The sequence below is a fragment of the Scylla paramamosain genome, chromosome 33 (genome assembly GCF_035594125.1).
Source record: "Scylla paramamosain isolate STU-SP2022 chromosome 33, ASM3559412v1, whole genome shotgun sequence".
In the NCBI taxonomy this organism is placed as follows: domain Eukaryota; kingdom Metazoa; phylum Arthropoda; class Malacostraca; order Decapoda; family Portunidae; genus Scylla; species Scylla paramamosain.
The window spans coordinates 16,363,741-16,374,867 of NC_087183.1; the positions used below are offsets into that span (position 1 = coordinate 16,363,741).

At 44.0% G+C, this 11,127-nt stretch overlaps 1 protein-coding gene across 1 annotated transcript in view; it reads left to right on the forward strand.

Moving 5' to 3' along the window:
- The first annotated feature begins 10,333 nt into the window (after positions 1–10,333).
- Positions 10,334–11,127, forward strand: part of LOC135089810 (NAD(+) hydrolase sarm1-like) — a 116,870-nt gene continuing 116,076 nt past the window's right edge. Inside the window, exon 1 of the mRNA XM_063985886.1 lies at positions 10,334–10,599. Coding sequence (XP_063841956.1) covers positions 10,567–10,599 — 33 coding nt within the window. The 5' untranslated portion in view covers positions 10,334–10,566. The remainder of the gene's footprint in view (positions 10,600–11,127) is intronic.

Consider the following 11,127-nt stretch of genomic DNA (forward strand, 5'->3'; position numbering starts at 1 on the left):
TACTCTCAGTCTCTCACCTCTAATCCTAATCCACCCCCTAATGCAAGACTATCTTCTGTATCTTCGTGGGCTTGTTGCGATGTGTATTGTGCTTGTCTGAAGATACGAATGCGTGTATTTAGAGCTAATGGCAATTGTGCTTTTGTAAATGTATGTAAAGCTATCTTCTGTTTTACCTTGGTGTGGTAAGATGAGAGCAAGTTAACGACTTGTTGTGAGGCGTTGCTTGCTTACTTACCACTGTTTTTTATCAGTGTTTAATTTGCATGCACCTTAAGAAGCGCTTGTACGTATGTATACTTGCCCGCCGCCAACACACGTCGTCCAGTCTTAACCATCGACAGTAAGGGGCTCGAGGAAAAAAAAAAAAAAAGGATGATTAGGGCTGGCTTTTTATTCAAGTAAATGTTGTAGTTTTTGACAAATGAATACAAGTTTACAAGGACTTGCTCATTAGATTATTGAGTAAAACATTTTATCATTATTATTATTATTTTTTTATTCATTTATTTTTTCTTTTTAACGCCGAGGCTTTCAACTTATTTCGATCGCGTGTCGTCTTCATCACTGTTCCTCGTGTCTAATATAACATCTTATATCTTGCCATAGTTTCCTTCTCTTTATTTTTTAGTTATTTTTATTCTTTTCATTTATTTTTAATCTGCGAAGCGCTGTTCACCATCACTGAAAAAAAAAAAACGAAACGAGTGATAGAATTAAAAGCAGGCAGTAGGCGGGCTGTCCATCGTGCTGCTTGGAGAGAGAGAGAGAGAGAGAGAGAGAGAGAGAGAGAGAGAGAGAGAGAGAGAGAGAGAGAGAGAGAGAGAGAGAGATAAAACACTAACCTAAATCAAGCACAAACACGCACATTCAACACTCTGATATCTGACGCATACGTGGAGGACGGGGGGAGAGAGAGAGAGATAGCGTGTGATTACCAAGATACACGGCGCATACTGAGGGCGTGGCGGGCGGAGTACAAGAGATCGGAGGCTGAAAAAGGAAGTGGAAGGCGTGTCAGGGAAGGTAGATTCATTTGAACGAGTACTTGGTGGAGTCCATAAGTCAATTTAGTGTTTGTCGGACTCTACTCCTTTCTTTGTATGGACGAGGTGTGTTCCATTTACCACCTATCGCTTTGTTATCATGCAGTGCTTAGTGGGATTGCGGTATTAGAGTACGGTAGGAGGTGGTAAGGGTGAAGAGGGCAGTGACCCGTGTGTGCGTGTGCTCTGCCAGGTCAGGTCAAGGGGAGAGGTTAAGAGGGTGAGGGAGGGAGAGAAAGCTAGCTAGAGGACGGAGAAAAAAGAGTAGTAGGAGGAGGTGAAAATGTACTGATAGGAGAGAGAGAGAGAGAGAGAGAGAGAGAGAGAGAGAGAGAGAGAGAGAGAGAGAGAGAGAGAGAGAGAGAGAGAGAGAGAGAGAGAAGGGAGTAAGTGATAAGAAGAGGGAGCTAGTGAGGATGGGAAGAAAAGGAGGAAAAAGCAAACGAGAGAGAAGAGAAAAAAAGGAGATATGAAAGAGATAAGGAGAGGGATAAAAAAGAAAATATTGTAACTATTACTCTTGTTTGTTTTCGTTTATAATTTCAGTCCATCGCAAACTTTCATCTCCTGGGCGACCATTCTCCTATTGTGACCGGACCAGATATATATGACATGTGTATTTACTCAACGCATTCACATCCATCTACATGTTTTGCTCGCCTGCCTGCTGTGTTTATATTGCTTCCCTTTGTGTGCGCAGGTCCCTCGTGGCTGTGTTGTGAGGTGATTGTAGTATTATGAGCAAGATGGATTCATGTCCTCACTCATCTTGGCTTTGTTTACATTAAAAAGAAACGCTTAGATTGTACCGGACTTTGAAATTAATATATGTACATCTGCTTTGAAAGGAAGAGAGTGGGGGAGGGATGGTACTTACTTGCAAATACTGTCTCACGCACTCCAGTCCCTCTCTTACAAACAGAATCCCTCACTCATAAATCAAGAAAATATGCAGCTATATTTAGTGTCCCATAATCAATCTACGCCAGGTGAAGGTAGGCTATGTTTACCTGTCTGCTTTTATCACCTGTAACAGCAAACACTTCGCTGGAAAACAGTGTGTGTGTGTGTGTGTGTGTGTGTGTGTGTGTGTGTGTGTGTGTGTGTGTGTGTGTGTGTGTGTGTGTGTGTGTGTAGGTTCCCTCAAGGCCACCACTTCCCTGTTCCTCCTCCCGCCAGGTTAATTGTGCAAGTAATGAAAAGTGGAGGCGTAATCCCGTAGAGTTTAAACACTTTGCCGGAAATCCTAGTTTCATGAAAGCGAATGACAAAACAAAGACGAAAAGCGAAAGTAGGAGGAGGAGGAGGGGTAAAGAAAGAACAGGAGAAGGAGGAGGAGGAGGAGAAGGAGGAGGAGGGGGGAGGAAGAGATGAAAGAATTATTAAGTAGGAAAGAAAGGAAAGACAATTAACTTTTACTTTCTAACGATAAACGGAAAAGAAGGAAAGAAAAAAAAGTAATAAACACAACAATGAAAGAAAGAAAGGCTTGTTTTACGCTTTAACTTTGAGGAATAAAAGTAAACAAAAGAAAGGAAAAGAGAAAACACGACTTAGGAGGTGGAAAGGAAATAGAAGACAAAGAAAAGGCTAACAAACAAAAAAAGAATGAAAAAGAGCTTGTTTTACGCTCAGACATTGTACACTCTCCTGACCCAACGAAGCCAAATGACTGCGTGACTTGATTTAAGAAGCCAGGCCGTCACGTGGCTTCTTGGCGAGGCTGGCTTGGGCAGGAAAACATCGCGGTACAAATGCAGGCTAATTGTGAGGAACGAGTGTTTATGTTGTGTTGTGTGTGGGGGGAGGGGGAGAGGACTGGGAGAGAGAGAGGACAGAAAGTGGAGAGGATAGAAGAGGACAAACGATCAGGAAGGTTTTGGGTGGTGGTTGTTGTGTAAATCAGTTTTATCTCTTGTTTTTTATCATGTTCTCCTTGCTGTTTATATTCCGATCTCCTTATCTCTCTCTCTCTCTCTCTCTCTCTCTCTCTCTCTCTCTCTCTCTCTCTCTCTCTCTCTCTCTCTCTCTCTCTCTCTCTCTCTCTCTCTCATGTTTGTGTGTCATGTTTCTTTACGCGTCATTCCACTGCCGTGTCCATCACATTTATGACTCCTTTGATATATGACATTAGGGTAGGCAGTCTCTCTCTCTCTCTCTCTCTCTCTCTCTCTCTCTCTCTCTCTCTCTCTCTCTCTCTCTCTCTCTCTCTCTCTCTCTCTCTCTCTCTCTCTCTCTCTCTCTCACACACACACACACACACACACACACACACACACACACACACACACACACACACACACACACACACACACACACACACACACACATACACACATACCAGATATAAACAAGATTAACCAGACACCTTATACCTGCTCTCACCTTCTGTCACGCATCATTCTCACCTGCGTCATCTTTGAGGAAGCCTCGCTAACCTGGCGTCTGTTTTTCCCACAGGTATGTACCGCACCTGCAGCGGGAAGGCGGAAACCACACCAGGTATGCCAAGGCGGGAAGACTGGCGGGGAGAGCACGTAGGTTTAGAGAGAGAGAGAGAGAGAGAGAGAGAGAGAGAGAGAGAGAGAGAGAGAGAGAGAGAGAGAGAGAGAGAGAGAGGAGGAGCATTCAGAAACGCTTTGCTCTCTCTCTCTCTCTCTCTCTCTCTCTCTCTCTCTCTCTCTCTCTCTCTCTCTCTCTCTCTCTCTCTCTCTCTCTCTCTCATCACGACTGTTTTCAAAGGCCACAGAGATGATTAGCCGGATTAACAAAAGTTCTTCTTCTGTTAATAATGTAGAAATCTTGTTAATCTGTCGCTGGAACCGTAACCCCCACCTTTAAAATTCTGTGTCACTTCAACTAGGGCCTATTGGAAGTAGTTAGGGTGAGGGCAGAAGTGTTTCAGAATAAGGTGCAGATAGAGACTGTCAGATGTACCTCACTCGCCTCTTTACTACTGTTGCATCGCTTTTGCCAACTTACTGGGACTCAAGTTTCCCGCAAAAGGTGCGTGACGCCAAAATAAACAAGTCTCCCCTATTGAGCATATTAAAAAAAAAAAAAATAAGATATCAGTGCGCCGTTTTCTGTGGTGTGGCGTGCAAGGGTGAATGTTCCATTATATTATCTTGTAGTTTTGACTTTAAGGTAATTTTTTGAGTGGTAGAATTGAGAATAATCAAGATTTATTGAGTAGATTTTTTATTTGTTTATTTATTTATTTTTTTTTTCGTTTTGTGTCTCGTGCTAACGGTATCAATTTTATTCATTCTCGTTTTAGTTCTCGTCTTCCTACTCTTTCTCTTCCTCCTGTCTTTTCTGTAGTATCCTGTCTCTTCCACTAATAGCGTGGAATAGTTACCCAAACTGCTTAGTAAGGGCCTCGAAGTGTGTTGCTGTTTGGACTTCCTTTGTATTCCTTTGTACAAGCAGGATACGTTGAGTAGAATTTATATTTTTCTTTCCCTTTCGTCCTAATCTTATCAGTTTATTAGTTCTCCTCCTCCTCCTCCTCCTCCTCCTCCTCCTCCTCCTCCTCCTCCTCCTCCTCCTCCTCCTCCTCTCGTAACAGCTGATTCGCGTGATGTAAGAATAAGCCTGGCGAAGCAACTTGGAAATGTGTGCAAGAATTTGTGCCGCGGATTGCCCACTTCTTTTTGTAACAAGGTTGAGGGGAGGGAGAGAGAGTCCCACCTGCTACCTCTTCTTGCTGGCACTGGCACTGGCACCCCCTCTCACCCCCTCCCTCTCATCCCCCGTAACCTCTCATAATGACCTCTTTCTCCTCACCTCTTTAATCAGTTGCTTTATTCCTTATCACCGCTCCCCTCCATTGCTGCCTCTTATATTACCCTCATTAGCTTGGTATTACCTCTTACTTCTCCTTATTGAGTCGCTTCTGTTAGCCCACCCATTTAATTTCTCCCCCTTTATTGTTCCCTTTCTCTCCTCCACAATTTTCTCTTTTTCACTTTTATCCTCTCCATCTCCCATTTAATCTCCCCATTTACTTGATATATCCTTCTACTCATAATTTTATCCATTCCAATCCACTTTTCTCCTTATTCCACATGTATCCACTTCATCTTTTTAACTTGCTCCACATCTCCACTTTTTTGTCCTCCATTTAATCACTCAAACTCTCCTCCCTGTACTCCATATTGCCTTCATCCCTCTTCCACCCCTCCACCACCCCAGCAGACAGGTGTTGGCTCCCCTCCACCTCCTCTCGTCCACCTGGTGCCTGTGAGGTTTCTATTTGTGGATAATGTTCTCCTTTTGCATTGGGAAGAGAGGCGTGAGGGAAGGTGATGGTGGAAGTTGCCTGGGTGCTCTTCCTTTTCTTCCTCCTTCTCTTCCTCTTCATCTTCTCTTCCTCCTCCTCTTCTTCCCTTTTTTTTATTCATTGTTTTATTTTTATTTTTTTCTTCATGAAACAAGAGAAAAATCAGCATCTCCTCCTCCTCCTCCTCCTCCTCCTCCTCCTCCTCCTCCTCTTCCTCCTCCTCTTCCTCCTCCTCCTCCTCCCCCTAATTTAGGTTTATTTTTATTTATTTTTTTTAACTTTAACCTTTTACTTTAACTTTTATCTTCAACACGAAACAGGAAAAAAATCACCACCACTTCTTTTGCCTCCTCCTCCTCCTCCTCCTCCTCCTCCTCCTCCTCCTCCTCCTCCTTATCGCGAATCCTGTGGCCCTGGCAGACATTTTGTTTTCATTAGGTTTGTAAATTTGCCAAGGACACTTCTCCCCTCTCTCCCTTTCTCCCCCTCCCCTCTCCCCTCTCCCCTCTCCCTCCCAACCTTACTCTCCCAGCTGCACTCTCCCTTCACCCCTCTACTCTCCCTCCCTAACTCTCCTTTCATGCATCCTCCTCATTATCTTTCCTCTCCCGACACCCCCACATCTCCAGTACCTGGGAACACACACACACACACACACACACACACACACACACACACACACACACACACACACACACACACACACACACACACACACACACACGGTTCTTAGATGTTTAAGTTTACAGAGGACATTCCTTGAAATCTATTCAGAGTATTCTTTTTTTTTTTCTTTTATCTTTGTGTTAATTATTGGTTAAGTTTGGTTTTAGCAATGCCTTTCTTTTTTTAGTCTCGTGGAATCCTGTGAGTCTCTTAATTTTCTGTTGCGCGCCTTTGTCTTGGTGCCTCTTCTTGCTGTTTTTCTGGATATTGTTTTGAAAGAGATAAATTTAACCTTCCTCTTCTTCCTCAAGCATCTTTTTTTTTTTTTTTTTCATGTTTCTGATCACTGACAATTTCTTGAATCCCTTAATTTCTCTAGTGTTGTTTTTTCTTGCTTCTTCTTATCGCTCTTCTCTGGGATATTGTTTTGAAATGGACAATTCCCATCCTTCCTGCGTTCACTAAATTCATGTTTTTAATATTTTGTACCTACCAGCTCTCCTGAATTCTTAAATCTCTTATCATTATCTTGCTACCATTCCTTGTTATTTCTTGGGGTATTGTTTTGAAAGAATTTGTAATAACTTTTCATTCCTCCTACGTTCTGTAATTTTTTTTCTAATGCCAGTCGTCAGTCGCAGTTTCCACAACACACTCACGCTTCTGCTTTTGCGTATCTTTTCTTGCTACGTTTTTTTATTTATTTTTTTTCCCAGTGATATCCTGGAATAGCTAATTATAAAGTCAACAAATCCTGTGCTCAATAAATTCGTATTTGTAATGTTTCCATCCACTGACGGCTTCCTTGAGTATACGTTTCTACTGTTAATTTTTTTTTTCACTATTTGTCTCTGCTTTCACTTACGCTGTCCTAGAATGGCTAACACTCAGTTCTTCGAATACACATTTAACTCTTATTTATTCGTGTTTCTCTCCTCTGCTATTCTTGAATCTCTATATTGCTACTTGTACATCCTTTTCTTAGCACACCATTTGTCTCTGATTCCTCTTACACTATTCTGAAAGGCTTAATTATACACCCTCCGTCCTTCGTCTGTTCGGCAAACTCGCATTTTTAACGTTTTAGCCACTGAGAGAGAGAGAGAGAGAGAGAGAGAGAGAGAGAGAGAGAGAGAGAGAGAGAGAGAGAGAGAGAGAGAGAGAGAGAGAGAGAGAGGAACTTCCGATTGTATCATTGCTCTTTGGCAACACACACACACACACACACACACACACACACACACACACACACACACACACACACACACACACACACACACACACACACACACACACACACACACACACACACACACACACACACACACACACACACACACACACACACACACACACGGACGCACTTAACTCTCAATAGAAACAACACATTTTTACACACAAGTCACTCTAGAGAGAGAGAGAGAGAGAGAGAGAGAGAGAGAGAGAGAGAGAGAGAGAGAGAGAGAGAGAGAGAGAGAGAGAAATACCTTCACAATACCTCCATAAATCTCACCTGTCTCGCCTTTATCTCACCTGGGCGTTTAGTACCTGCGATCTTACCTGCAATTAGCGAAGCATGTCATTTAGAATTCATTTAGTGACACATCATTATTATTTATACGTATCCTTTTTTTTTTTATTTTTTTTTTTTACTGCCACGTCGGGGTCTTCTTCAGGAGGGAATGTTATAACGTGACATTTACCGAAGGAGCCAAGACTTCACCCCTTCCAAGAACCTTATCCAATGAAACGTATCCTCTTATCCATCAAACACACACACACACACACACACACACACACACACACACACACACACACACACACACACACACACACACACACACACACACACACACACACACACACACACACACACACACACACACACACCTTGTGCGGCGCCGACAGGTATTTCCGGAACTAGTTCAGGGCGCGTTGCCAGAAGGTTAGAGGGGGAGGAGGAGGAGGAGAAGTAAAGAAGAGAAGACCAAGTGTAAAGAAAAAGAAGAAAGAGAACAAAAAAATTGCTTGCGAAACAAGAATAGTCATGATAACTGGGAAGAGAGAGAGAGAGAGAGAGAGAGAGAGAGAGAGAGAGAGAGAGAGAGAGAGAGAGAGAGAGAGAGAGAGAGAGAGAGGGTTCAGTATGCACAGGTGGGAGTGGTACAGTTCAAAGACGAATATGGAGGAGGAGGAGGAGGAGGAGAAAGGGGGAAGTGCATTTTAAAAGAAAGGGTACGCAAGGTATGGGAGTGAGGAAGGGGGAGGGTCTGAATACCTCTCAGGGAACACACAAGAAGAGGCGAGGAGGAGGAGGAGGAGGAGGAGGAGGAGGAGGAGGAGGAGGAGGAGGAGGAGGAGGAGGAGGAGGAGGAGGAGGAGGAGGAGGAGGAGGAGGAGGAGGAGGAGGAGAAGAAGGAGGAAAGACAGATACAAGGAAGCAAGGAAGAAGAAGAAATGGATGATGGTCGTAAAGATGATGCGGAGAGAGAGAGAGAGAGAGAGAGAGAGAGAGAGAGAGAGAGAGAGAGAGAGAGAGAGAGAGAGAGAGAGAGAGAGAGAGAGAGAGAGAGAGATGTCACTGGGAATCACTTTGTTGTGTTTTTGTTCGTAATATTATTTTTTGATTTTGTGTTTGTTTATTCGGATTATTTGTATATTTTATTCTTTCTCTTTATTTTGCTTGCCTTTTATTAAGTTCATCTGCTTTGTAGTTATCATCACTACTACTACTACTACTACTACTACTACTACTACTACTACTACTACTACTACTACTACTACTACTACTACTACTACTACCACCACTACTACCACTACACCACTCTTAGCCATGTTATTTTTGTTATCTAAGACGTCGAGGACTTGGTGACGTCTTGGCTTGTCTCTAGGGAGCCTGCATCTCTCTCTCTCTCTCTCTCTCTCTCTCTCTCTCTCTCTCTCTCTCTCTCTCTCTCTCTCTCTCTCTCTCTCTCTCTCTCTCTCTCTCCCGAAAGATCTTCCATCACTACAGTTTATCCTCCTCCTCCTCCTCCTCCTCCCGGCAGAGTCAGCGGGAAGACAGGTGAGGGAGGAGAAGGAAGGTATATAGGGAAGAGCGGGAAGCTCTCATGGGTAGTGCGTTTCGTGGGCGCGCGCGGGCGGGAGGGAGGGTGGCGCGGGTGGCACTCTTAACTTGGCACCTTCTGGCACGCCCTGGACGCCTCAGTGGGTGGGTGCCGCCGCCGCCGCCGCCGCCGCCATCCTCAGGATGTGTTGCGCAGGTGTTCTGGTGGAGATGTGAAGGTTCTTGTTGCTATCCTTTACCTGTCTTATCTACCCCGTGTCTTTTTCTTCCCGTTTCTCTTTTTCTTCCATCATTTTTGTTTTATTTATCGTTTCTGTTGTTGCTGTATTCGTCCTGTGTTTATTTATGCGTGTTTTGTTTTTACTGTTAATCTTTATTATTTTTTTTTAAGTTTTTCTGTTCTTTGCTCATTTCTACCTGTTTCTCTCTTGGATCTCACTTTCCGTTACTTTTTTGCCTGCCATGTGTCCAGTTGTACCTTTTTCTGTTCATTTTTCAGTCATTTGTATATATTTTCATTCATTTTTCCCCTGCATTTTTCTTTTTATTACCTTCTCTAACTTCCCTTCTGCATCCTCCCTTGCAGTCCATCCCAGCTTCAGACCTCTTCATCTGCACCTTCATCACCTTCAGTTAGTCATATCTCTGCTAATCCCGTTGTAACCCCACTCTAATCCGCTTCAATCCTCCTCTTCATCTGTTCTGTGCCTCCGTCATTCATTCAGCTAGTCACAAGTATAATAATCACATTGTAATCTCATTCTGCCAGTCCTCACTTCCCTCCTGCCTTCAATACGCATCTAGTTCCTCTCTCCGCCTCTTGCTACCTTCGTCCACCCCGCCAAATCCCGAGTCTGGTGGTAGTATTAATATAACGCCACGCTTCCCTCTTTCTCTTTCGGCACACGGACGAAACATTCTGAACAAAGAGCGGGAAAAGTTTTACCCTCAACGGTGTTTCCTGTGCGTGACATCACCACCACCACCACCACCACCACCATCGCCAGCATCACGTACTGTTGTCAGCGTGAGTTTTCCGTTCTGACGTCGTGTTTTCAAGGATGCTGCCCTCCTTTGGCCTTGAGGGAACGCTACTAGGATTTGTCTGACCTCGGTGTATTAGTGAACTGGAGAGCCGTGAGAGTGAGGGAGATAAGGAGTGAAGCGAGGATAAGTGTTTGTATGTTAGTGTGTTGGTGTGTGTGCGCGTAACACCGCAGGATAAAGTTAATTGTGCGGCGCTGAGGGACGAGGCAAGGGTGTTAGTGCCAGTGCCAGTGTGTGAGTGCCGTCTGTGTAGCCCTGTGTCGCGTCTTCTTCCTCCTACACCACCACCACCACCACCACCACCTTCGAACTGTGTGCTCAGAAATATCAACACCACATCTCTCTCTTCTCCACACCTCGTCACCACCGCCAGACTGATTTCGCTACTCCACCACGGCGTTTCACCTTCACCGCCACCACCACCACCACCGCCACCACCACGAGGAGACTCAAGCATGAACCCTTTTAGAAAATTGTATGGTAGATTTGTGAGTAGCTGTTTTTTGTTTTGTTTTGTCTGTTTGTTTTGTTTGTGTCTGATTTGTGTGTTCTTGTTCTATTTTTATGATGGTTCCTCCTCCTCTTCCTCCCCCTCCTATTCCTCCTCCTTTTCTCCCTTTTCTTCTTGTTCTTGTTCTTTATTTTTTTTCGTCTTTCTTCTTGTTCTCTTCTTCCTCTCCCTCCTACTCCTCCTTTTTTCTTTCTTTTCTTGTCTTTATTTTACGTCTGTTTTCTCCTCCTCCTCCTCCTCCTCCTCCTCTTGTGCTTGTGTGATAGCAAGGTCTCTGGTCTTTCACCCTCTTGACTCTCTCACACACACACACACACACACACACACACACACACACACACACACACACACACACACACACACACACACACACACACACACACACACACACAATTCACTCCTACACGTTAAAAGTAAAAGAAATTACAAAGTTGGTGTGTGTGTTTTTTTTTTCTTTAAGTACACGAAACACAAAAGTGGTCCGTGTGCGTGGCGGCATCTATGT